The 27,752-nt window shown below is 50.1% G+C and overlaps 1 protein-coding gene across 1 annotated transcript; it reads left to right on the top strand.

Moving 5' to 3' along the window:
- The first annotated feature begins 202 nt into the window (after positions 1 to 202).
- On the top strand, positions 203 to 27,752 carry MATCAP2 (microtubule associated tyrosine carboxypeptidase 2). Its single transcript, XM_072599144.1, has 7 exons — positions 203 to 314; positions 12,148 to 12,818; positions 17,523 to 17,666; positions 18,664 to 18,796; positions 19,108 to 19,413; positions 21,153 to 21,250; positions 27,453 to 27,752. The coding sequence occupies exons 1-7, from the start codon at positions 290 to 292 to the stop codon at positions 27,612 to 27,614; spliced, it is 1,539 nt and encodes a 512-aa protein (XP_072455245.1). The 5' UTR covers positions 203 to 289; the 3' UTR covers positions 27,615 to 27,752.

Below are 27,752 nucleotides of genomic sequence, written 5' to 3' on the forward strand. Positions count from 1 at the left end.
CCCCTCGCCCTCGGCCGCCCAGCCGCCGCCCGCCCTCCGCGCCCGCCGCGCCGCCCGTGCCCCCGCCGCGCCCGCCACCGGAGCGCTGAGGCCCGGCCGAGGCCCCGGGCTGCGGGCGGCCCTGAGAGGCCGGCGCTGCCCGCGCACGGCCGCCGCCGCCGCCGCCGCCATCCCCCGGCGGGCGCGGGCCGTGGCCGCCGCCTCCGCCCGCCGCGCAGCCTCGGCAGCCGCCACCGGCCGGCGCCAGGCGCGCCGTCCCGCCAGGAGCCGGCGGAGACCCCGGCCCGAGATGCTGGAGGGGATCCGGGTCACGGGTGAGTGAGCGCGCGGCGGGGAGGCTGGGGGGACGGGGCGGGACCCCCTCCCCTCGGCCCCGGGGCTCTGAACTCGGCGGGGGGGGCCCTCTTCAGTGTCACGTGGGAGGAGGCTGTGTCGCTTCTGTCTGTCTCTGTCCGTCTCTCCCTCTCCCCCTCCTTGTCCCTCTCTTTCCCCCTCTCTCTTCCTCTCCCCAGTGCAGTGCCAGCTCAGGAGCTGGCCTTGGAGCCAGGGGCCAGACTTCTTGGGCTGCTCGGCCCTAACCATGCCCACCCTCAATGTGTCCCTGTACCCGAAGGGGCAGTGCCCCGCAGCAGTGGCATAGGGAGCTTCCTCACCCTCCAGCGCCGAGGTCCGTGCCAAGTTCAGTGCTTGAGCTGGAGCTCCTCAGTGCTCAGCACGAACCCCAAGCCCAAGCTTAAGCCTGGAGCCTGCTGAGCCTTCCGGCCCGACCTGCGCCTGGCGGGCACTTTGTATCTTCTGCACCGGTAACTTTGTGTTTTCAGGAAGGCTTCTCCTTTGTCTGCTTAGGCTTTGCAGCAGCCTGCAAGGCGGTCCCCTTCTGTTCCCTTGTTGTGCTTGGGCAAGCCAGGGACCCACCATCTCAGTACACACCTGGCGCTTAACAAAAGCTGTTTCCCTTCCCCACCATCCCAGAGGGTGTCAGACCAGAGCCCCACTTCCTTATTCCGAGACACTGAAGTGATGGGACTCCTTTCTGTGAGTGTTTATGTTATCAAACCCCATGGTTTGGGGGGAACGGAACTTCATTCATACCACAGCTTCTCTGTCCAGACACATACTGTGTGACCACAGGCCATGGGCCTGACATCTCTAGACCTAGACACAGTAACATCTGCACCTCCTGCTTCCCAAGCTCAGGACACTTCTTTAGTAAGACCCACCCAGCTTCCCCCAAGCCCTGCAGGGTGCCCCAAACAAGTTCCAGGTGGCATGGTTTGTGAGTTAAATAGGTTAAATCGAGGTGGCAAACCTGCAGCCTCGAGGCCTCATGTGGCCCTCTAGGTCCTTGGGTGCCACCTTATGACTGAGTCCAAATTTTACAGAACAATTCCTTTTACTAAGGGGTTTTGTTTTGTGAAGTTTGGATTCAGTCAAAAGGCAACACTCAAGGACCTAGAGGGCCACATGTGAAAGATTTGTTCTCTAAAACTTGGACTCAGACAGAAGTCTGAACTTGAGGACCTAGACTGACCCTGAGGCCACAGGTTCCCCACCCCTGGGTTAAATCCTAACCCTCAAACTATAACCCCCATATTAGTGAATAGAAAAGGCTGTCTCCATAGCATTAACTTTACATGGCAAAAAGGTGTTCCTCACTGGGAAGACAGACAGATGCTCCCAGACTCCACTGAGGCTTTATTGGATGCTGAGTCAGCATGGCTGCAGTAGCTGCTGGGGGGCAGGGGTCTCCCTGCCTGCTCTGTCTTACCCTTCACTCAGCTGCCAAAGTGATCTGCCCCCCTCCCCAGTAACTGCCAGTATCAAATACCAAATCCTCTATCCTTCTGAACTGGCCCCCTCCCTTTCCAGTCTGTCACTGGAAGCAAGTTCCTTACTTTCTGACTTAATGTCCACCACGTTCCCTGATCCAGTGATGCCAGCCTCGTGGCTGTCCCATGAACAAGTCTCCCCCAGGCGTGGACATTCTCCCTCTTCTGCTCTGCACACTGACCTCCCCAGCACGTCCTACAGGAAGCCTTCTTAGCCCCTCTTCGCTCCAGGGCATTCCCTCTATTTATGAGCTCCTGTCTAGCCGTCTAGAGCTCTGTCTATATTTGTTTGCTTGTGCTCTCTCCTGAGTCATCCCTTAGATTGGGAGCTCCTTGAGGGCAGGGAATGTCTTCTGCCTTTTATTGTGCCTGGCTCATACTAGTAGGCATTTATTAATCTCTTTCTGTGTGCTAAGCACTGTTCTGGGAGATCTGGATAAGAAGACAGAAGTAGGAATCGAGCCCTCAGCAAAAGCCTTTGTGGGGAAGAGGTTCTTGAACTGCATCTTTCAGGTGTAGGCTAAGAAACAGGTATTGGCATGATTCCTGGGTAACAAAACACCATATTAAGCCTCCAAAAAACTTTCCATAACACCTTTGGCCCAAGTCTCAGCTCAGTGACATTTCCCAGAAGCCAAGCACAGTCAAATCAGCAAGCATTTTTAAGCACCCGTTTGCCCAGCACTATGCCAAATGCCAGGGAAACAGAGAAAGGCAAAAAGGCAGTTCTTCCCTTGCCCTCCAGAAGCTCCATGTCTAAGGGAGAGGACAGCACAAACAACCCCATGCAAATGAGCTGTAGACAAAAAGGTACCAGCATTAAGGGGAATCTGCAGAGCGGCCTGGTAGAAGGTGGGATTTTAGCTAGTACTTGAAGAGAGCCTGGAGAAGCAAGAGGGTCTGGGGCCAGCCAATGACATTGCCTGGAGTATAGATAGAGGAAGAGCTAGGAGCTGGTGTCATTGGAACACATGGGACGGGACGTGGAGGGGAGGCCGCAGGTGTGCCACTGTCGCAGACCGTGAGGAGGGTTGAGTGCCAGCACTGGCACACCTTCCTGGCCGGGCAGTGCCTGGACCAAGCTTTGGCTCTCCTCCTCAGTTGGGCTGTCCCTGAGACAGGAACAAACAGATGATCAAGACCATTTTACAGGGAAAGCCAGAAAGAATCAGAGTGGCCTCTCTGATGCCTCCAATCCTTGTACCTCCCCCTGCCCCCAAAATAGGACTGGATGTGATAAAAATGAGTTTTAATGAATATTTTTAGTTATAAACTTGACAGTCATCCACAAAGGTGAACATTTCTTGTATCACTCAGTACCTGCCCCGTCCCCTGACAAAAAAAAACCCTCTCCATAACCCACAAGAGTGAGCAAACAAAACGTGCGTGTGTGGAGCTGTGTCTGAAACCAAGCTGACTTTAGACAGAATTGTCAAGGCCCAGGAAAGGGCCTTTGCCTCTTTGATGTGGAATAATCATTTGTCTCCAGACACCATTGTCTCTCAACCAAGAAGTGTGAAACATTCTATGTCAATCAGTCAGTATTGCTCCGCATGTAAATATTTGCCTGAGTCAGCATTCCTCAGCAGATGCTGGGCTCACCCATTTGCCCTATGCTTGGATGCTTGTTCACAAGGCCCACTGGCTCCTGCAGAGGTTGAGAGTGTCCTGTCATCACGCACTTCCCCTAAGACCTGGCGTTGGCGTGGGAGCTCCTCAGAGTTGGTCGTGCATTTTGGTATCCTCCTTCATGTCTAGAAGGTAGTGGGTTACAAGATGATGGGAGGTTCTGGTGTCCTGGTGGCCCCATCTTCCAGACTGGCTCCTTCTCCCTTCCTTGTTTAGAGTACAAGGGATATCTTTGCCTTCCTACTTCTCCCTCCTTGCCTGCCCCCCACTCCCCAGGAGTCCTTAATGCAGTCCACTTGGCATTCTTTTAGCTAGTTCTTGACCATGTCTTTGTACTCTGAGCCACCACCTCACCACCCTCCTCAGCCTCCCAGAGGAGCCTTCTGGCTCGCTGCTTTATTTCTGCCTCTGATAAATGAAGTTTCTGACAGTGAAGTGGGCTGTCGCTATTCATTCTCTCCATTTATAATAGTGGTATTACTACTGAGGAAATTGTGAAATGTAAGATTCCACGCAGTTTGTGTTTCTTACCTGTAGGATAATTTTAGATGAATCTTTTAAATCTGTTCCTCATGTAAGGCTACACTGATAAAAAAAGACATGAGTATTGTGAAAAATGAATAATATGGTTGTATTATAAAGCATCTTATATGGTATATATGGTATGTGAAGTATATTGTTGTTCAGTTGTGTCTGACTCTCTGTGACCCCATTTGAGGTTTCCTTGGCAAAGATACTGGAGCAGTTTGCTGTTTCCTTCTCTGGTTCATTTTACAGATGAGGATACTGAGGCAAACAGGGTGAAGTGACTTGCCCAGGGTCACATAGCTAGTGTTTAAGGTCAGATTTGAATTCAGGAAGATGAGTCAGTCTTCCTGATTCCAAGCATGGGGCTCTATCCACTGCAGCGCCACCTAGCTGCCCGGACGGAAAGAAAATTGCTGACATGATTTATTGATTTGAGTGAAAAAAATCTTGGTAGAATAGAGGCTTTTGTTTGTTTGGGATTTTGTTTCAAGCAACTTTACTCTTCTGGGTCAAAAACAGTTCCTAGGCCCTCAGGTTTCATAAGTGCTTGCTGTCTGATTCAGAGATCCCTTTCAGCTGTGCATGACGGGGTGACTGAAACTTAATTCTCATTTGTGAAACACTCTTCTGAGAGATGGGTCATCAGAGGAGAGAGGCACCGCCAGGTGGGGTGGCTAGGCCAGTCTTACACAGACGATCTTTGACGGAGCTGGGAAGAGGACCCAAGGGTTCGGGCAGGCCTGTTCCAGTGCTCCAGATGCATTTTTAAAATTATCTCCGAAAATGCAACAAACGGAATTGCAGTTGGCCTAAATGCACTCTGAGGGAGTCAAAAGCTCACTCTCCCAATGTCTTAGGATGTTACAAACTCAACGAAATAAGTTTATGATGTGATTTAAAGATTTTAACCAACTTGGGACCTTGAGTTCAACAAAGTATGAAAAAGCCAATCAGATTATCTTCTAAAAGGTCACATTCAGAAGGGGGTCCTTGAAAAAGGAGAATGCTTTTCAGGAAAGACACAGGAAGAAAGAGCTTTATAGCCAAGATCTTTTTTTCAGAGAAGGCTTTTTGGAAGCATGGAGAAAGGCTCCACATAACTGAGAACATTTTATAAACCCTTTGCATTTTCAAAAGTTAGCTTTGGCATCCTTTCGGTTAGAGTTTTAAGTCACATATCTTTATCCTTAGGCTCACTAGTGCTTTCAAGATAGGCAGATGTATGTAGGTGTATGTGTGTGTGTGTTGTGGATATGCGCATGTCTGTGTGTGTGTGTCTATGTGCATGTGTGTGTGTGCATGCATGTGTGTACGTGTGTGCATGTGCATACATGCATGTGTGTACATACATGTGTGTGTCTCCTTTGTGCCTGGGTTATGTTTCATAAATGCTTGTGGGCTGAATGGAATATTCAGTACTTGCCACTCCAGCATATTCTGAATGGAACCCTCTTCTTGGATTCAGCTCAACTCATGGTAGGTGGACAAGGAACCTCGGAGGTGTCTACATGCCTTTGTTCTTTTCTCCTTCTTTGTCCAAAGCCATCCTTTATACATTCTGATCATCATGTTCTCCTTTGGCCAGTGCCTTTGCATTGAAGTTGCCTAGGACTGAAGGAAAACATTCATGACTGGAGGATTTTCTTCTGGTGCATCACAGGACGCATCTTCTTGCCATGTGCAGCAGGTGGTGATCCTGTGCTGCCCTTCCTTTAGTGGCACTTTGTTTGCTAACATCCAGTGAGAGGGCGGCAAGAAGACCATATGGGCCATGAAGTGATGAGGGCCTGTGGTGCCACCAGTGGGAACCACGCTCCCATCTCACCGCCATGGTTTGCCCGTTTACTATGCTCTAGTTTTATGGTGGAGAGTCATCTATATGTAAGCTATATGTATATGTATATTTGTATATATAGATATGTCTATGTGTATGTATATATAGGTACATATATCTATATGTATATTTTTCTGGTGTTATTGGTTGTAGGACAGTGGTCCTCTGTGTGTGTGCATGTCTGTGAATTCCCTTTGTGAGTGTGGCTCCTGCTGCCATAAGCAGAAGGGCACTGCCCGCATCGACAGCTTCTGGACATTTAGATCCACCTCTGGGCTGCTGTGGCTAAAGCATCAGAGTGTAACGATTCTTTGTGGACATTGCCAGATTGGTCTTCACCCAGCAGACACAGCCCCACTCAGAGCTTTCCTGGTTTGGGGTGGGACTTCATAAGATCAAAAGCTGTGCTGTTTTGGAGTCAGAGCACTTGACTTTAAACCTCTGCTCTGCCCCTTCATGCCTCAGGGACCTGCCAAGTCCCTTCTCCTCAGGTTTCCAGGCTCCAAGAGGTTGGCATTCTCCTGCACTAAAGCTGTGATTCTCAAGCAGGGTCTACCAAGACGTTGGAGGTTCTCTCTCCACAGAATCACAGTGTAACTTGGAAGCAGGAAACCTGGGGAGGCAAAACCTTGACCAAAAGGCAGATTCAAGGCCACTTGCTGTCCAAGCGGTAGAGAAGGGCACTGAGGGAAATACTCCTGGACCATGCCAGCCACATGGTTTTCTCTATTGATGAGCTACTGCTTCTTCCCTCCATCTAGAGCACACTGGGACTTGAAAGGCCAAGGGGCGTCCTTCGCATTTCCCCACATGTGAGATGATTCAGGGGCTGTTTGAGGCAAAGGAAAACCCTTTCTAGTAAATGCTATTGCATAGGACCCCAAAGGAGGAAATTGAATTCTCATTTGGTGAGTCTCTGCTCCTGCTTGTGGAGGCCGCTTCTCCCTGCCATTTGGGGGCCCACCATTTGGGCTCTTGGGAGATTCTGGTGCTCTGGACTTGGCAGCCACAAAGGGGCTTCGGCAGGTCCTCCTTTGCCCTGACATGAGCCAGCCAGTTTTCTGCCTTCAGCATAGTTTGGAATTCCGCTGTCCCGATATTTAATCATGAATCTCATTTCATATTCACCACAAAATTGGGGGCCCTTTGCCCACAGCTCCCTTTTCCCTCCTCTTTGCCCACCATTCAGACGTCTCCCCACTGGTGACTCCTCTTTTTGCCGAGATCAGCCCCTGCTCACAGCCCTCGATCTTTCCCTGTCCCATCTTTTCCAGCAGATTGGCCCTACTAAGAGCCTCCCCCTCTCTCTAATCTAAGGTCTCTCTCCTTCTACATCCTATCTCCCTCCCTACTGCTTGCAAGTAGGCTCTTGTCATCTCTGTCAAAGCCATGCCTGTTAGCAATCATCTTGTCTCTCATTTCTAAACTCCTTAAGGAGGTGGTCCCCACTTTCTGTCTTAACCTCCTCTTCTCCTTAGCTTCTGACCTTTAGCCTCATCACATAATGGATACTAATCTTGTGATTGCCAAGATTTGGCTGTCCTCATCCCTCTTGACCTCTGAAGACTCTGACACTGTTGATCTCTCTCCATCTGGATCCTCTCCCCTCTCCTGGTTCTCCTCTAGCCCATCTGAGCTTTTTTTCTTTGCTGGATCCTTCCCCAGATTATGCCAACTAACCTTGGGTCTCTCCCCACATGTGGGCCTGGAACCTCTTCTTCCTCTCCTGCTAGACTGTTTTGCTTGGTGACGTTATTAGCTCCCATAGGTTCAACTGTCATTCTGTACACATGATTCCCAGTTCTATACACTTATCCCTTCCACATCATTACTTTCCCCATGGCAGTTTTGATAAACACAGTTTGGCTTAAAAGATTAAATGGGAATTTGGGGGAGTTTTCCAGAAGTCACAGACATGCGAAGGCCAGTAGATGGCACAGAAAAGGTTTAGAAACTCAGAAATGCACAACACTTATGTATAGAATTGCATAATTTCAACATATTTTAATACCATAGTAATTCAGATTTTTCTGGTATGAAAGGACAGCCAAAATATTTTACCTGGGTTTTCCAGATCATAGGGGCAGTGCACCCCTGACCCCTGTGATATGGGGGGGAATAAGTGTACATTCTCTTCCTCCCTCCCTTCCCCTGTCTCTCTCTGTCTCCCTCTCTGTCTCTCTCCCTCCCCACCCTCCCCATCTCTCTCTCTCTCCCTCCCCACTGTCTTGCAGATATCTTCAGTCACAAGTCCCATAGGCACCTCAAACTCAGCCTCCAAAAGAGAACACCTTAGCTTTGACCCCCAAACCCTCCTCTTTCCCCAACTTTCCTGTTAATTGTTAAAGGCATCACCATACTCCTAGTTTGCCAGGCTCATTGTCATCCTGAATTCCTCACCCACCTTTACCCACATACCCAGTCTCCTGACAGGTCTAGTAATGCTGACCTTCCTAACCTCTGTATCCAACCTCATCTCTCCCCTCCCATAGCCGCTTCCCTAGTGCAGACCCTCATCAGCTCTTCCCAGAACCAGGGCAGTACCTTTCTAATTGACCGTCCTCTACCTAGATGCCATTCCCCAGTAGACAGGCACCTCTTCCATTTCCAGGTCTTTTCTACCCCTTGATGTCTTTGGGGCAGAGGCCTCAAAAGCCACTCTGCTTGCCATGGCTCAGGGGAAAGTCTCTTCCTAAAAGAATGATGTCCATATATAACCTATGCCAGATTCCTGCCATCTTAGAGATGGCAGAGGGGAGGGAGGGAGAAAGCATTTGGAACTCAAAATCTTATAAAAAATGATTGTTGAAAATTGTCTTTACACATTATTGGAAAAAGTAAAATACTGTTTTTTTAAAAAGTCAACACAAAACGAATGGTGCAAGGCCATCCCATCGGCTGGCCTCAGAGTCCACCTGTCCTCTATCTGGGAGCAGATAGCATTTTATATCCTGTCCTCCTGGTTCTGCTCACTTTGTGCAAGTTCTCCCAGGTTCTTCCAAGATTCTCTGAAACCATCCCATCCTCATTTTTACATCATAGTAACGGCTTGTTCAGCCATTGCCCAGTGGATGGGCATCACCTCAGTTTCCAAACCTTTATCACCACAGAGAGCTCTTAAAAATATTTTCTTTGATCTCTTTGGGATACAGACCTAGGAGGGGCCTTGTGGGTCCAAGGGTCTGCATGGTTTGTAGCCCTTTGGGCATAGTTCCAGATTATTCTTCTGAAGGGTTGGGCCAGTTCACAGCTCCACTCACAGAGCACTAATATCCCTGTTCTCTCACATCCCCCTAAGATGCCTAACTCCCTGAAATCATTTTTCATCTCATCGCTTTCCTTCCCCAGAAACTTCGGTGGCTCCCCAGGATTGCCAGGGCCAAGTGAGACTCTCCTTACTTTTCTGTCAAGCCTGACTTACTTACCTCCCTCATTGCCAGATCCTCCCCCTCTCCTGGCTTCTGCTCATGCTGTTCCCTTCCCCTGGGGTGATTTTGCCTTAATTCTCCACCTCTCCCAAGCCTTCTTCTCCTTCCGGACCCAAACAAAGACCCACCTGTGTGTCTGTGATGTCCCTGCCCAGGTTCAGCCTTCCCCTGTTTCCTCAACAGTACTTACTTTGTGCCTCTCATCTGGGCACTTAGTCACTCACCACCTTGTATTATGGCTGATGATAAATGGGTGACAGAGAAGCCGGAGCCGCTCAGTTTGGGTTTTGTTGCTTCTCTCTGCCAAGGAGAATGACCTTCAAGCTGGAAATGACGCCACAAACACGTGCTGAAATCTGAGACTGGACAGGAACCCGCTCTGGCTGCCTTGGACGAGTTCAGGTCGCCAGACCTCGATGAACTCTTTCCTTAGGCATTGAAAAAGCCGGTGGAGAGGATTTCTGAGTCACTCTTAGTGCCAGCTGAAAGATTGGGGGCCACGGAGAGAACTCACACAAGTCTGGCGTTCCAGTTTTCTGGAGAGGGAAGAGATCAGAGCCAGTCAGCTTGACTTCAGTCCCGGGGAACATTCTGAAATCAGTCGTTAGAAAGATGGTTGGCAAATCGATGGTTCAAAGAGCCAACATGGCTGCATCAAGAAGAGCTTGTGACAAATTTTTATTTTTTATTAGAATTCCTAAATTGGTATGAGAAGGGTGTGTCGTCTACTTTAGCAAGGTCTTTGATAAAGTGCCTATGTAGATGGAGAGATGGGGACTCATTGATGACCCAATTAGATGGATTCACAGCAGGCTGGTTCAATGGTAGTATGATAGGAGGTCTCCAGTGGGGAGGCCCGAGGCTCCTGCGTGGGCCCTGGGCTACTTCCCACTGGTATCAGTGACTTGAAGAAAGGGATCTCTGATGACATGTAGTGCCAGCAGGAATCCTTGTCAGGCTGACGCATTAGGCTCAATCCAGTAAGACAAAATGCCATAAGGGGAGATGTGAAGTCCTGGACGTGAGTACAAAAAACAGCTTCACTTCAGTCAGGGTCTGCTTCAGTATAAGGTGGGGCAGGCCCCACGGGAGTCAGCAGTAAGAGCTCAGTCATCACTTAGCTTCGTGAAGAGAGGCCCAGTGTCCAAGAGCTAGCAAGGGCTTGGAGGCTTGGGTTCAGCTCTGGGCCCTGTGGTTTGATAAACTGGAGAGTATCCAGACTAGGATGGCCATTGTGGTGAAGGGCCCTGAGGTCATGTCACAGGAAGATTGTCTGAAGGCCCTACGGATATGGGGCTTGGAAAGGAGAACAGTCACGGGGATAGGATAGCTGCTGTCAAGTATTTGAAAGTCTGTGGCTTAGGACGAGGGAGCAGACTGCTCTGCTGGGCCCCAGAGGACCAGGCCAGGAGCAGCGGATGGGAGCTGTGAAGAGTGGTCAGCCCCTGGGGCAGGACAAACTTGGTAACAACTGCAGCTTTCCTTGCGTGGAAGGGGCTGCCTCCTGGAGCAGAGGTTCTCCCTCTTGGCACCCTTCAAGCAAGGACATGAAACTACTTGTGGGTACGTTTGAGTGGGGATCCCTGTGGGGCAAGATGCTCTTGGGTCACTCAGTGTGTGACTGAGATCTCAAGCAGCTCCCCAAATTCTGTGATTCCTTAAAATGTTTTGCCCCCCCTCGCAGCTGCAGGTACCTTATCTGCCCCACTCCTTTCAGCTCCTGGCCCCTTCCTCTCTCTGACATCCCCCACCCAGTTGCTGGTGCCTTCCTCTCTCTGGCCCCCCATCCTGGCTGCTGATGTCTCGCTCTCCAGTGCTTATCTACTTCCTGTCAATCTTCCATGTATCTACTTCTTTCCATGCTCAATCAAACTTCATCTGTGTCCCTGCCTTTCCTTGGCTGCCCAGCTCCTTAGCACAGTGCCAGGCACATGGGAAGCACAGGATGAATGCTGGTTGACTGACACACTGATTAGTCAGCCTCCCCAACTAGATCTTAAGCCCACTGAGGGAAGTCTCCCACATGCCTGTGTATGTGACTGATGGTCAGCTAGTTGTGGTATATGGGATAATAATAACTTGCATTTATAGTTAGGGCACTTTGAGGTTTGCAAAGCACTTTAATAACATCTGCTATTTCATTGACTCTTCACAACAATCCCGGAGGGAGGTGTCATCATGATCCCCGTTTTACAGATGGGGAGACTGAGGCACAGGTAAAGTGACTTGTCCAGGGTCGTCCAGCTAATGAATGACTGAGACCAGGTTCATACAAGGTTTCCTGACTCCAAGGCCAGCACCCTCATCTTGGCCCACTATGGGGATCATTTATGTCTCTAAGAAAGCAAATGGGCAGTGGGATGATGTAAAATGAGGCTTTTAAAATGCTTCACAGCTAAAAACGTTCATTAAATGACACAGATGTTGCTTCCAATTAGAGGACGTGACCAAAGCTGTATCATTGGGAATTACCTTGGATTTTTTTTAACTTTCCATGGCACTCTGTCACTGAATGATATTATTTAATAGGTTCCTAGATTAAATGGCTTCTGTTGATAAATGTGTTTGTCCATTGCATAATTAGAACTTGGTCCTATAAATGAATTCGAGTTGGAGGAGTTTTCTTAAAATTGCCTAGCTCTGTATCACTGTGCTGGCGTGCAGCAAGTGCTTAATAAACATTTTCATCTGTTGGAACAGGGTCTCCTTGGAGGGTGGAAGTAAGACAAAACATGATGTTTATACACATTGGCTAGTGTCTAGATCCTAAAGTCATTCTCTTAAAAAGCTCATTGTAAAGTCCTAGATGGTCAGTGGGGCGTAAGCTATTTTCATTTAAATTTGTCCAAAGTCACGCTGGTTATCATTACAAGTAATCTTGTCCTCGTCCCTTTTACAGAAAAGCTTCACTGGCCTGAGCAAGAATCAACCAATAAGTCCCTTCTGAGCCCTGGAGAGAAGCTGATCATTGGCTGTGAAAACAACCTTCCACAGCTGGCCCCTGGAATACTGAAGGACATTTTCACGACTGGAACCAGCAGCTACAATGTCCTGCTCCAGTCTAAAGAGCAGAGGAAGAACCAGCTCCAAAAGCCATCCTCACCGTCCCATCACCGCCGGCACAGGAAGTCCAGCCGGTCCCCTTGCTCCCCTCGTGGGAAGATCAAGGTCCCCATGCCCCTGACCAACAGCAGCTGGTGTTACCTGAATAAGCAGCCCTCCCTCTTTGCCAACAACCCACTGCCCAGCAATGTCAAGTTCTCCAGCAGCTTCAGCGTGACCGGAAGCAGCCTGACCCCAAAGCCCAAACCCAACTCCAAGCGGCATTGCTTCTCCACACTGGCCAAGCCCAAGCAGCCTCCCACAGTGCCCAAGAACTTTGAGAAGGGAGATGACCCTGCCAAGAAACTCTGCATCTTGACAGCTATCAAGCCCACCAACCTAGAGAGAGAGAAAGCCAAGTTCTTCAAGGCAGAGTTCGCCTATGACCCTCAGTTTGAATATGCCAACCCAACCGTGCCTACCGTGCTAGCTAAGCATGGCCAGGCATCCGACCGCTTCCTGAAGCAGGTATGGCACCATGGTGGCTCGGACCATTTGGCTTGGGTGTCAGGGCCCAGGAAGGGGAGTCCTGTCCAACATCCAGCTTGTTTTTTCAAAGGTGGGCACCAGGATTTCAAAAAGAGGGGGCCAGTCTCCCCCACAGCTTCTCAGGCTTAAGAGACGTGGCCCCAAAAGGATGGCTCCCATTGGCCAGTGGTACTCAGCCTTCCTCAGCTTGGCATGTGCAGGTCTCCCTGTCTGGTGTTGGGCCAGAGCCTCCTTAGCCTAAGGAAGCTGCCTGATCTGGGAGCCCTCTGGCCATGCTGAGAAGGCAGGATGTTAACTGAGGGTGGGAGCGGTTGCTGGTCCTCTCTTAACGTCCTGTGTCAGCACGGTGGTTGCTGGCATTTGGATGAGGCCCTGAGGTTTACAAACTACAATGCATGTGTTCTTTTCTTTAAATTTAAAAGGTATTCTTTATTTTTAGGTTGCAACATTCAGTTCCACAAGCTTTTGAGTTTTAAATTTCTTCCTCCCCCCTCCTGCTTCCCTCCCCAAGACAGCATACAGCCTGCTATAAGCTCTACATATACATTCACGTTAAACATATTTTTACATTAGTCATGTTGTAAAGAAGAGTTAGAACCAGTGGAATGAACCACAAGAAAAAAGGACACAAAACAAAAAAGAGAGGCAGCAAACCGTCCACTTGCATCTGCAGTCAGACTCCTAGTCCTGTCTCTGGATGTGGACGGCATTGTCCATCATGGGCCTTTGGGGATTAGCTTAGACTCTTGCACTGCTGAGAAGAGCTGTGTCTGTCAAAGTCAGTCCTCACACACTGTGACCATTACAGTGTTCTCCTGGTCCTGCTCACTTCACTCAGCATCGGTTCTTAGAAGTCTGTCCAGGTTTTCCTGAAGTCTGCCTGCTCATCATTTCTCATAGCACAAGAGGGTTCCATCACATTCATACACCACAACTTGTTCAGCCATCCCCAACGGATGGGCATGCCCTTAGTTTCCAATTCTTTGCCACCACAGAAAGAGCAGCTACAAATATTTTTGTACATGTGGGTCCTTGTCTCATTTTATGGTCTCTTTGGGATATAGCCCTAAAAGTAGTGTTGCTGGGTCAAAGGGTATGCACAGTTTTATAACCCTTTAGGCATAGTTCCAAATTGTTCTCCAGAACAGTTGGGGTGGTTCACAGCTCTACCAATAATTCATTAGTGTTCTAGTTTCTCCACATCTTCCTGTTTTGTCATGTTAGCCAATCTGACAGGTGGGATGTGGTACCTCAGAGTTGTTTTGATTTCATCTCTCTAATCAATAGTGATTTAGAGCATTTTTTCATATGACTACAGATAGCTTTAATTTCTTCCTCTGAAAACTGCCTGTTTGATATCCTTTGACCATTTATCAATTGGGGAATGGCTTGTATTCTTGTCCATTTATTTGCCTCAGCCTCATGCCTTTAGACATGAGACCTTTATCACAGACTCCTGATCTCAGTCACCTTGGCTTTGTTTGTGTATGCGTGTATTCTTATCCAGGCCTCACAACCGCCCATCACGTAGGTACATCAGGCATGTTGTTCTCCAGTTGTGTCTGACTTTTTGTGACCCCATTGGGGGTTTTCTTGGTGGAGATACTGGAGTGTTTTGCCATTTTCTTCTCTGGCTCATTTTACAGATGAAGAAACTGAGGCAAACAGGGTGAAGTGACTTGTCCAGGGTCACACAGCTAGGAAATGTCTGAGACTGGATTTGAACTTGGGTTTTTCTGACTCCCAGCCTGGCACTCTGCCTGCTGGCCCGCCTAGCTGCCCCCCCATGGTACAGATGATGAAGTCAAGGCTTAGAGGTACCCTGGCTCGAACAGCTAGTAAGTGACAGAAGGCGTCTGGGCCTCCCCTGCCTCCAGGGACCAGTATTCTGTCTACTGTCCCATGCTGCATCCCCATGAGGGGAGAAGGATGTGGGCAGCCTCTGTCCCTGCTCAGCCACCCAGGGCACATGGGACGAGGGGATTCGTCAGGACTTGTTGATTGGACTGAATTGTCAAGGAGCCTGATTCTGCTGCAGGGTCTACAGGTTGAGGAGGGCAGTAGCAGATGGGCCATGGGGGCAGGCTGGCAAGACACCTTGGCCTTGGGCACAGGCTCGGGCTCTGGGCATGACTGGCTCGCCATCCGCCTGAACACCATGCAAGGCAGCTTCTGCTCCGCCCTTCTCCCGCATCCACTTGAGCAGAAGTGTGGGGACCAGTCCCCTAAATAGGGGCTACATGGGCCTCTGAACAGGAGAGTCAGTTTGGGGGCAGAGAAAGTAGCTCCTTTTGGGTGTCAGCCCGCTGCCCCTCTGCTTTCCAATTTGGGGGTCCTGAGGTAGGGGGAGCAGTGGAGGGCAATGGCTGCTTGTAAGGTGCATCATGATGTTTGATGTTGAAGAGGTCAAGCTGACAAAAATAAAATAAAAAGCCACCCTCCTGCTTTGCACGTGCCAGGCCCAGCAGGGGGCACTATTTCCTAGCTACTTCCAAGCTGGTTTTCCCTTTCATCCAGCACACAGGCATGGCACCTAACTCCCTCCTTTTAGGTCCAGGTCCGCCTTCGAAGATTTGCGCTCTGAGGACAAGCACTAATCCCCTTCTGTCTTTGAATGTCATACATGCTGTGGGGTCCCCCAGGTAATCAGTGCTGAGCAGGGATCTGACCTTGGGTCTTGGAACCTCCAGTTCAGCCCCCTGCCTGCTGCCCGCTGGTCAGTGCTGGTCAGTGCTGTAGTGGGTGTTGATTCAGAGTGGGGCCTCGGGCAGGGCAAGCACCTATGAGATGGTCATTGGACTGAACAGGAATGAGCACCGATGAGAGAGACAGGGTTACAAAGAAGAGACCCAGTCTTCCTCCCCAGAGCAGTATTCTCTGGAGAGCAGTTAGAACACCACTGTGTCTGAAAGATCAGAAAACAAAGATGACAACAGGTGGTGCTTCTTCAAACTTCGTTCAGATTAACTGCTGATGAGTAGATTCCAAAACTGTAGTGAGCCTGAGATCTCATTCCTCCACATGGCTGCCCCCTGTACCAGGACCAAGGACAACTTTCTGGCCCTCTCATCTTATGAAAAGTCTGCCCCTGGGGTCCTGGAAATTCAGCTTCGAGGGTTCGCTACCTCCTCTGGACCCCAGTACAGCTGACTGCCTAGGCCTTGGGCTTGCCTCTCATGCTACTTGGCAGACACAAGTCAATGGTGACAGTGTCCTGCGTCCCATGGAAGTCTGCCTTCCATTCATCCTTCCAGTGCCCTCGTGGAATGGGAAACTCCATGAAGACTACATGGTTTTCAGCCATATAGAAACCCCAGAATCATAGTGGTGTTAGCAATGTCTTCTCTCTCTTCTGAAGGACATATAAACGGAACCCAGAATGTCCAGTGGCAGCACACTTTCTCCCAGCCTTCTTTGGGGTGTCCGTCTTTCCTGTCTCCCACTGCTTATGTCTAGTTCGGTCATTCTTTCGGGGTTGCCTGTTGTCTCCTGAGTAAGCTTCAGTCCCCCTGCCTGGCCTTTGGGACTTGTCTCCCATCATACCTCTATGCAGTCTGTAATCCAGCCAGAGCAGGGGTGCCTGGCCCGCTGCATGCTTTGGTTCAGTAATGGGTGCCATGCTCCATTTTTCTGTTGGATTCCAAACAAGCCTTGTTTGCCACCCCCTTAGGGGACCACAGGCTTCTCACCTCATCTGATATTAGACTAGGGATTGTAGCTATCTGTGTCTCACCCATCACCCTCAGCAGACTCTCAGCTCCTTGAAGGTATGAGGCCATGTTTTAGTGAAAGTTGGAGTGTATACGATAAATGCTTGTTCTTTCTTCCCTATCACTTTAAACCTTCAACCAGTTGGCTAAAACCTGAACACAAGGAGGAAGCTGGGGAGGCAGACAGAGAACCCCAACATCTCCTTCCCCTGTGGACACAGCTCCCGGCCTGGGAGCAGCATTTCACTTGCCCCTTGGCAGGTCTGGAGGATTTCTAGCAGAGCACCTCAGAATGGAGAGACAGATCTTTAACATCAATCCTTCTCAGTTTTACAGATGGAGAAACTGAGGCCTCCTTGGCAGTAATAACCCAAATGAGTCATGTGGCAGAGGCGGGGGAAAGAACACTATTGCTGGGCTTTAAAATTGACAGTGATTGGATTTGACTTATTTTGAAATTAAAACTCTTCTTTAGAGTTATCCTATAAGATTATGGAACTATTTTGCTTTTTCCCTTTAAAGAAAAATAAAAGTGGGCCCCAAGTCTTCTGCATCTCCTTGTAGACAGTCATTATAAGCTAATAAACAAGGAGTCAGGAGGCCTGTGCTCCCATTGCTCCTTCTCCAGCCCATCCTGTGGCCACCTTAGGTGCCCGAAGTAACTCTCTGTGCTAGCCATTTGGTCCTTGAATTGCAGATGATAATAATTCATACCTTGGGGCTCCAGAAGTAGTCATAGATGTCTGTAAAGTTTGTTGGGTCCTCCGGAGGAAAGGTCCTGTGCGCGTGTCTTAAGGTGACTAAAAATGGTTGAATATGTTGGCCCAATTTTACACCAATAAATGTAAGGTCCAATCCAACAAGTATTTCGTGTTCATAACCAGGAAGGGCAGTGATCAGTTCCCACAAAAATGCATCATTCCTAAGTCTTGCTTAAACCCACTTCATTTCATTATGTCTGTGCCTTTTGCAGTCTGTCAATATTATGGAAAGAACTTTGCAGAGATATGGAAGTTATGAACATTTTGAACAGGCCACTGGAGGCTGCTTACTGTCTAAAACTCGCATCTGGAGCCACGTCAGGAAGTACATGACCAAGGAAGGCTGCCTGGGGGAGGTAGGTCCAGCACTTACCCTGCGTGCAGTGGTGATTACCAACAGCTGGCAGACAGCCTTAGAATAGACCATAAATCCAAGATGACTCCAAAGGGCTCATGATCAAAGATGCTGGTCCATCTCCAGAGAGAACCGATGAGCCCTGAGGGCCAGCTGGAGCGTCGTGTGATTTTACTTTTTATTTTTCTTGATTTCCTTTTCTTTTTTTTTTTGCAACGTGGCTAATATGGAAATGGTTTTGCCTGATTTCAAATGTGTGATGGGGATCGTTGCTTGCCTTCTCAGTAAGTGGGAGAGGCAAAGGGAGGGAGAGAATTTGGCACTCAAAAAATTTTAAAAGAATGTTTAAAAATAACAATACATTTAGAAGAGAAAAAAGAGCGCACCATAGACATTTCACCTTCCTAATCTTCACTAGGTCTCCAAGTTCAATAGTGTAATTCAATTCTCCTTCAAACCACCCAAGTCAAGGAGAGTCACGTCTCTCCGTGTGTCTGTTTTCTTGACCTAACTCCCCGTCGGCCTTTTTCTTCATCCTTTGGCCAATTCAGTAACCACATGGGCACAGGTTTGAATTGGGGACCTGAATAGATTTCAGGGCTGTGAAATGTATGCAAGGAAGGCCAGTTACCTTACAGAAATGAGCAGCAATGCTGTTTGTCTCAGCAGCTTCTTGCAATAGTGACCCTCCCCTTTGGGAAGGGTTTGCATTAGCTGTTGCTAGGAACTGAAGATGCTGACTGCCATTTGTAAATACCTTTCGAGCCAAGTATGATGGGGGAAGAGCCCTAGCAGAGAAGCCAGGCTCCATGCTTGTGGCGGGAGGCCAAGGGGGCTCCACTTCCCTGGCTGCTCCAAGACTATTGGCAGGAAGAGTCACCTCCGGGTTTCTTGGATCTTCAGGGTGAGGAGGGCACAGTACAGATTTGTGCACCTCTTGGGGGAGGACTTTCCATGAAAGGACCTCGCCCACCTTCTGTTTCCTCTTTGTTCTTTAGATTGTGGTCCATCTCACTGAAGATCTGCTGTCCCGAGCGTCAATGACCGTGGTCAACGGGTGTCCAACCCTGACCATCAATGTCTCCACTGCCCGTGAGCACTGGCTGGAGGGGATGCTGAGGCATGAAATAGGTAAACATAGCCCTTTCCCTTTGGTCAATGCCCTTGTGTAGCTGGCTGCCTTTTCCCAGCATGATTCCATGGCATCAGAGTTAGGATATTATAAACACATTTCAGAAGAATCCAAGTCAGGCTACTGACCGGACAGGTCCCCTCGAAGAAGTTGCTTCACCTTTGGGGGAAAATGAGGCAGCCAGGTTTGATCAGCACTAAATTCTGTGGTTCTTTCTTTACAAATGAACTTTAAGGCGTGTCAACTTACATGTAGTGTATGATCTTCTTTCAAGTCGGATCTGTCCCATTTTTCCTGGGCTTTTTTGTAGGCACACACTACTTCCGTGGGATTAACAATCTTCAGCAGCCATGGAGCAATTGGACAGGCCGTAAAAAGTACGGCCTGCGGCCCAATAACCCCACCGAGGAAGGGCTGGCGAGCATCCACAGCGTGCTGTTCCGAAAGGACCCCCTTCTGTGGCGGGCTGCCCTCCTCTACTACACGGTCTACCAGGCCAGCCAGATGTCCTTCAGCGAGCTCTTCCAGGATGTCGGGAAGTTTGTCAAGGACCCCAACACACGGTGGGATTACTGTGTGCGAGCCAAAAGGGGCTGGACTGACACTTCCCAGCCAGGTAAGCAGCGCATTTCTAGGCTTTTCTGTTCTGTAAACATTGAACAGGCCTCTACCAATAACTGTCACATTCTCACTTCTCCCAAGGGGCGAGGATTGGGCTTTAGGGCTCTGTGAATGTGAATCCCCCTGTATCTTGGTAGTTATATTTCACTGGGTTTGGGCTTGTTGGCCTTTCCAAACCTCACTCTAGGGAGGAGTCCCCAGGATTCACCAGAATGCCAGAGGGGTTCAGGCTATAGACCTCTGGCTGTAGTTCTAAATCTGGGTCTGCCCAAGGAGAGGGCACATTCACCCGATGCTGCCTTTGGTCAAAGTGGGAGGAAGCTGAAATGAGGCTTCTGTAGGTGGCCATTGGGCTGGTGGTGGGATGGCGTGAGCCTCCCTTGAGGAGCACCACATCAGCACAGGCTGGCAGAAGAGAAGGAAGGTGGTGGACCCAGGAGGGGTGATGTGGTTGCAGTGGCAGCCCACCCCACACTCAATAAATTCAATGACTCCAAGGTCCCATGTAAAGCCCTCCTCCCCACACGCACATCCCCCTTCCAACCCCCCATATACTCCCCAATCAGCAACACTGTCCTCCACCCTGTTCCTCAGACAAGGCTGTACCTGGGAGGCCTGAATGCTGCCCTCCTCCACTCCCTCTCCTGGGGGGAGGTCCCCCAGCTTCCTCCAGGGTGGCTTCCCTAGCCCCCCTTAGGGGGACTTCCCTCTGAGGACGATCTCTGAGCGATCTCGTGTAGAATCCATCTGTACATGGCTGTTCTGATGGCATCTCCCCCATCAGCCTGAGCTCCTACAAATCAGATGCTGTCTACCACCTCTTTTTGTGCCCCCAGCACTTAGCGCAGCACCTGGCACATAGCAGGTGCTTCATAATTACTTATTGACTGCCCGACTCAAAGAAGAAGGAGGTGCTTGTTTTCTCACCTAATCATGGGGTACACAGAAGTCTGTGCAGATGTGGAAGGAGGGGAGGAGTGGGCACCACTTGGGCCTTCACTGGAGGAGCGGGCATCACATGGGCCATCCTCTGAACTGGCACAGAACAAAACAGCATCCGCCTGGGCCAAGGAGGTGTCGAGAGTTGGTTACGGTCCCCAAGGCCCCTGGACATGGATGGCTGCTGCCCACCCTCCCGATAGCAGAGTCACTCGGGGCATGGCCAATGGAGGAGCTTGGTTCGCTTGTCTGGGCAGATCTGTTTAGTGGGAAGGAGAGAAGGTCAAGGCTTATTTGCCAAAATAAAGGAATTCTAAGAAAGTGCATCATCTCTAAGCCAGATAAATTGCTGTATGGAGTAGAATTTCACGCAGTGAAAGGGGGTCACTCTTGGGGTGAACCAGGCCATCTTCTGTGAGGGCTCTTTACACTGTTTTCTGTGGCTCTACTTCTTCCTTCCTTAAATTCTCTTACTTAAACCCTGTTTGTTTTGCAGACAGATCCCATGGCTCCAAGCCCAGGTTTTTAGGGATGGAGCTTTGGAGGGGCAGCTTCTTGGTGGGGGGCATTGGGAATCTGGGTAGGTCAGAGTAGGGGAGGCATGAAGCAACGATCCACCTTGGAATTTCTAAAAACTGCCGTTAGTTGGCAAGACTCTACATTTCATGTTATGCCTGTCCTTAGATTCTGGTCTATGAGAAGTTCTCCCTGACCTCAAATGCAGAAGAGTTTGTAAGGTTAGTTCCCACAGTGAAAGACCTCTAAAAAAGCCACGTATTCCTTTGTTTCCATCAGGTTGTTTCAATAAAGACCAAGTCTACCTGGATGGCATTCTCCAGATCCTGAGATACCGAGAATCCATTGACTTCCATTTGCTGACTACCCTGGGCAAGGTAAGAACCTTCAATTTGTCAGTGTAGTCCCCAGGCTGGCCAAGGAAGGCCCTGGCTCAGACCTTGACAATTCTCTTAAACTGCATTTTTGCACAATGGCACAGGAAAAAAATGGGAGTTCACTGTAAAAACCAACCTGATGCTTGATAAACAATAAGGTGAAGAAGGAAACAGAAGATGTAAAAGCCAATTTTCCTAACAAAAATATCAATAAAATTGCATTATAAAAAGAGTCACTTCTCATGAATTTGATTCACAACTAGGTCATGCTGTAGTCTGATTCAAGCCTCCCCCAGGTGCTGCTGCAGGGCCCAGACTGGTGAAGGGGGGTGAGGGGAACCCGACTGTGCCAAGAGAGCCCAAAGCACAGCCAGGTGCTGATGTCCCTAAATGAGAGGAGGGGATCAATGCCTGAACTGTGGGTGGGGGAGGACAGATAGAGTGGTATCCCCCCTTCCCTGGTCTTGGCAATGCAGAAAGAGGCTTCCAGAATGCAGGTTTGCGTAAGGCTAGATGATGGATGGGGAGGGTGTGCACAGAAGTCTCAGAATGGGGAGGGGACAGATCTGGAGGCCTAGATGGGGGGGCCTCCATGGGGATGGGGAGGCAGGCTTCCCAGGCTTCCATGGGAGAAGTGGTGAGACAGAGGGTTCACAGAATGGAGACTGTGGCTCAGTTAGAAAATAAATATTTATTTAATAGCCCTTTTATGTGAGAGCCTGTGTGCTAGGCACTGGGGATAGTGGCACCAACCTGCCATGAGTACAAACTGACTTGCCTGCACCACAGGATCAGCTGTCTCTGCTGGCAGGGCGGGAGCTCAGGCCTTTGAGGAGGGGGCATTGCACATATTCAGAGCTCTGGGGGCTGAGCCCAGGCAGCCAGGTCACCAAAGACGCACGAGACACAGCCAAGAAGTCAATCAGTGCACCTCTGGAATGACAGCGAGGAGGGAGCGTCAGTCTTGTCAAAAGTGAATCAGCCCCATCTCTTTGTAGAGCACAGACAGGTCCTCGGTTCTGTTCCTCCGCTCAGTGACTTACCTGGTGAATAATGTGACAAACGACCCCCTGGGGAGTCTTGAGTAGGCAATCCACAGAAAAAGACGCGGTTGTCAGAAATCACTAGCGCTGGGCACTTCGCACACACATCCCAGAGCTCGCTTGTTTTCACGGTGGAGACACTTAGGAGCTCTTTGACCAGTCACTCGGCCTCTCTCAGCTCCAGTTTCTTCATCTAAAATGGGGATAACAAAAGTGCCATCTTTCCTGGCTGTAGTGGGATCCAGTGAGGTGTTCCTAAAGCACTTTACAGGAGCTCGAGGCTGGCTGCTGCCACTTGCTTCTCTGTGTTGTTCACGAGGTATTATTATCCCCCCCTTGAAGATGAGGACTGTCTTGTTGTTTGCCTGTGTGCCCAGCACCCAGCCTGGGACACGGCAGGTGCCTGAGTCAAGTCAAGTCAGCATAAGCTGGTTCAGCCCCTACTGCGTGCCAGGCACTGGGCTAAGTACTGAGGAGACAGGCCCTGCTTTCTAGGAGCTCACAGCGCAGTGGAGGAGACAATAGGCAAAGACCCATGGACAGACGAGGGACAGATGGGATGGCTGGAGCAGACCTCAGGGGCAATACCGTAAGCTTTCAGAGAACTGTGCAAGGTTTCTTGGAGATTGTGAGACCCTGGGGAGACAGAAGGAATCCACAGTATGAAGACGAGGGAGAGCGCCACGGAGGAGGCCAGGTATCGACGTCACGCAGCACAGAAGAAGATGGGAAAGGTAGGAAGGGGCCAGCTGAGCAAGGGCTTTAAAAGCCAGTCCTTGAGGTCCAAGGGAAATCCTTGTGGTAGCTGAGCAGGAAGAGCCTTGAGAAAGGGAAACCAGCAGGGGAAGGGGAGGCTGCCCCCCCCAGGGGGTGGTCTTGTCAAAAGAGAGAAGGGTTTCCCCCAATTTATTAATTTATTAATTTTTAGTTTTCCTTAATCACTTCCATAAGTTTTAGATTTTCTCCCCCCTCCCCAAGACAGCCTGTAATCCCATTTGGGCCCTACACATGCATTGCTATTAAACATACATTCACATTAGTCATGTTGCATAGAGAAGCATTAAAATAAATGGGAGAACCCATGAGAAAGAAAACAAAACAAAACAAAGGAGAGAATACTCTGCTTTGCTCTGCACTCTCACCCCACAGATGTGGGTGGCTTTTCCATCATGAGCCCTTTGGAACTGTTTCAGGTCCTCGCATCGCTGAGAAGGGCCAAGCCCATCAAAGTCAGCGCTCTGTGGCTGCCACCATGGACAGCGCTCTGTGGCTGCCACCATGGACAGCGCTCTGTGGCTGCCACCATGGACAGCGCTCTCTTGGCGTCATGTGGTGGGTGAGGGGCTTTCCTTCGAGGTCCCTGGTCTTGCACCCTGGGGGGCAGTTGGATCAGCAGCTGGTGTGGGGGCCACTATAGATACAATTTACTTTGCTTTTAGCCATGCATTTCCCAGAGTTCTTCATTCTGTTGTTGTCCGTGAGACAGTGGTCTTGTTGGGTAAATTTGGAACTGATTAAGTTACCAGCCCCTAAAAGTTGTCCTTGGTGGTTTCAGGTCCTCCTAGAAGGAGGCTCCTGTGGGGTCCCCAAGGACTTGTGCTTGGCCCTGTATGGCTTAATGTTCTTTACTGGTGACCTGGATAAAGGCAGAGGTGGCCCACTGTCCAGCGATACAAAGCTGGCCAGAGAGCTAAGGGCCACTGGCAGCCAGGATCCAAGAAGATCCCAGTGAGCTAGAACTTGGGATCTGTCCTCATGAGGGACAACCTGGCACTCAATAAATCAACTTGTTCCATAAGTATGGGATGGGGGAGGGGCAGAGGAGCACAAGGCAGGTCCATCTGAATGAGTTATTTTATCTCTGGAGTGAGCCACATGTGGAGAGATGGTGTCAATGGCTTCTGTGGCATCTCCCAAGGTTGCCCCACAGCAAGAATAGTGTGTGTGTGTGTGTGTTTGTCCTTCATTGCCATCAGAGAAACAAAGACATGACTTGCACTTGACTTTGTTTTGAGTGAGGGAGGGCTATGCAGGTCACCAGGCTCACTTCTCCTCCAGAGCCATCTGAATCCAGTGACCAGATATTCATCAGGATGACTGGAGATGGCCCAGGATGAGGCAGTTGGGGCTAAGTGACTTGCGCAAGGTCACACAGCTAGTGAGTGTCAGGTGTCTGAGGTGAGATTTGAACTCAGGTCCTCCTGACTCTTGCACTGGTGCTCTATCCACTACACCACTTAGCTGGCCCACCTACTAGCTATAACCTTGGGGCAAGTCACTAAACCTTTCTCTGCCTCATCTTTCTCATCTACAAAATACGGATCATGATAGCACCTCTCTCCCTGAGTTGTCCTGAGGATCAAGTGAGGAATACTGCATTCCGTTCTGAGAACCACATTGTAGAGGGGGAGAAGATCAACTGGAAAGTTCATCATCAGACAAGCATTTCCAAGGACCTGCTATGTGCCCAGCACTGGCAACTCGTTGTAGTGTTGCTGGTCAGCCAGGGTACCAGTGCCACCTGTGCCAGACCTTCTGTGCCCCAGATATCTCTGGCTGCAGAGCACATGCCAACTGGCACTGGCAGAGAGTTTGCTCTGCTAAGTGAGACCCCTGATTCAGTGCCCGCCCATGCCAGGCTGTGGGGCACGGAAGACAATGAAACAGCCTCTCACTGGAGGAGCTCACATCCTGGTGGGAGGCCGCCTCCTGCATCTCCTAGGTCCTGACAGCAACCTACTATGGTCCCCATTTTACAGATGAGGAAACTGGGCCACGCAGCAGTGCCTTGCTGAAAAGTGATTGAGGTCCGATGTGAACTCAGACCTTCCTAACTCCAGGTCCAGAGCTCTGGGTCCTGCCACTCCCCCTCGCTACTGTTAGATACTTTGTATCGAACATACAAAGCAATCAGGAAGGGGTACATCAGAAAAGGGGTCATTTGGGAGCTGGCCTCCAGCTGAGCTTTGCTGGAAGCTTGGATTTCCAAGAGGTAACCAAGAGGCCACCAGGCATAAGAAATGAGAGGGCATATGCAGGGGCATCTCTCATAGACTGTGTGCAGAAAGCAAAGGGAGCCCCTGGAGCAGTGGAGGGTGAGGTGGGGTAGAGAGGGGAAGGACTCACTGGGACTCAGGGTAGGCATGCTGGTGAAAGGGCCTGAGGGTCAAAGGGATGGAAGTCAGTGGGCATCGGAGACAGTGGCTCCGATGATGATCAGACTGGTGAAGGGCCTCAGGCTCCTGCCATACAGAGCATTTATCTTAGAAGAGAGGAGATTCAGGGGAAATGAGACTTTTTTCAAGGCTGGGACAGCCTAGCCCAGGGAACCAGCCTCAGCCTGGAAGATGGAACCAGGAGAAGCATAAGAGCTTCAAAGAACATTCAGGTTGGACGTTCATGATTAAGACCATCCCAACAGGATGGGGGCTGCCTGGGGAGGCAGGAGGGCCCAGAGGGCTTCCCCTTGGGGAGCCACTGGACGCAACCCCCTCTTCTTCTTAGCTGAGCCTGCACATTCCCTCCTGTCTCCTCTGAGCATTTAACAGAGACTTTGTTAAATGTCTGCCATGGAGTGTGCTCAGCTTCACTGCCAGATTGAAGGTTCTGGAGTAGATGCATTGACCGAAAACTGTTCTGTGCCAGTAAAAATCTGTGCCTCTTTTAACAGGGCATTGGGGTGGTTCTCATCACCTGCTGTCAAGAAGGTCAAGGAAATTCACATTTCCTCTCATTTCTGGTCCATCAGGCTTATATCTCTGGGATATTTGAGTCTGTTTAGAAATTAAGCCATGTTCTGCTCTCCAGGACTGCTCCTGAGAACTGGAGAGTAGGGGCAGTACCCCGGATTTACCTGCATGGAGCCCCTTGAAGCTGGCTCTGGGCCTTAGTCCCTCATGGAAGACACACATTTCCTAAAGTGTCTGCAAGTGTGCAGGACAGACCACCCAGCGTCTTCTTTAGGAGGGGATCCAGACTGGCGCAGGGACATGGAAAAGCACCAGCATAGGCTGGTGCTATACATTGGGCTGTTACAGGGAGTGCCATCATGTCTACATTGTTGTGTGACAGAGGGACACCAAAGACTTTGTAAATGCATCATTATTTTTGACAAATTCACCCTCATTGATCCATGAGTATCTACTTACTGTAAGAGCCAAGACATAGGGAGCCCCAAGAAAAGAGGAGACTGATGGAGCCCCTGGACCCAGGGAAGGCAGGGGACAAGGACAAGACCCAACCACTGTGGCAGCTGCTGAAATTCTCTCTCTTCTGTGGCCCTCCCAGACCAGGCCAATGTCCAGCCCCCTCTGAAGCCCCCAGGTGGGTCCTTGTTATGTAAAGAGAAAGGCCAGTAACTTGAGGTAGGAAAAAGCCAAGCCAGCACTCACTGCCCAAGGCCCTGAAGAAAGCGGCCCTGCGGGGCCCCAGCCACAGAGGGTGTCGCCCAGCCAGGGCTGAGGGCAGCACCTCTCCCCTGGGTTTATCTAATTCCAAGACAAGTCTTAGGGCCTGCTTTAGGAAGAAGGCTGGACTGACAGTGAGGAGCCCAGAGTTCAGATCCCAACTCTGACTTCACGGGCTTGGTGAGCTTGGACAGAGCCCTGCCTGTTTCTGTACCTGTAGAATCCCTTCCAACTCCAGGCCCATCCTTCTGTAAACAACTTCTGAACAAGGTTATTTTAATCTTGGGATAGAAAGGGTGGGGGGGAGAGAGAGAGAGAGAGAGAGAGAGAGAGAGAGAAAGGGGAAGAGACAGGGCAAGAGAGAGGAGACAGAAAAAGGGTAAGAGAGGGAGGGATGGAGAGAAGGGGAAAGAGATAGAGGAGGGAGAGGGAGAGAGAGGAAAAAGAGAAAGGAAGGAAAGGGCAGAGAGGGAGTGAGCTCTTTCACCAGATACACAGATCAGGTAGTCATGGCACAAGAAGCTGATGACCAGCTCATTCGCAAGGCTGGCAGAAGGCAGCCCATTTCGGTTTTTCAGCGTTACAGGGCTCTTATAAGCAAGTCTTCTCTTGAGATTCTGTAGTCTGCATCCACAGAAGGACGTATAAGAATTGAACTCCTGAGACCCAGGGAAGAGTCTCCTAGACCGTCCTGCTGCCCCTGGGGCCCCAGGCTTGTCCCTCAGCACTCACCTTCCCACCTTGCTCCCCTAGGTGTCCTTTGAGGATGTGGATCGCTTGAAAACGCTGGCCGTCACAGAAAACCTGAGGGTCCCGCATTTCCTGCAAGACAATGAACGGTACATGGAGCAGTTACAGAAAATCATGGATGTGAATGAGCTGACTGACAAGGAGCTCCAGGATCTCATCTACTAGCTGCCGCCTTGCCCTGGACTGGGCCGGGGTCAGAGACTTTATAAAGCAAAGCAACCATTTATTCCAGGTTTTTGGTGAGGACGATCTGCAGTATTCAGCAATGTTTTTTAAGCGCTTTAAAATACAAACCTGAAACAA

The sequence above is a fragment of the Notamacropus eugenii genome, chromosome 3, assembly GCF_028372415.1.
Source record: "Notamacropus eugenii isolate mMacEug1 chromosome 3, mMacEug1.pri_v2, whole genome shotgun sequence".
Lineage (NCBI taxonomy): Eukaryota > Metazoa > Chordata > Mammalia > Diprotodontia > Macropodidae > Notamacropus > Notamacropus eugenii.

What these genes read in the sequence shown, in the direction of transcription:
- MATCAP2 (XM_072599144.1), top strand. Translation starts at nt 290, where the DNA reads ATGCTGGAGGGGATCCGGGTCACGG. An exon ending in CCGACCGCTTCCTGAAGCAG is followed by an intron (nt 12,819 to 17,522) that starts GTATGGCACCAT and finishes TGCCTTTTGCAG; the next exon opens with TCTGTCAATATTATGGAAAG. An exon ending in AGGAAGGCTGCCTGGGGGAG is followed by an intron (nt 17,667 to 18,663) that starts GTAGGTCCAGCA and finishes TTTGTTCTTTAG; the next exon opens with ATTGTGGTCCATCTCACTGA.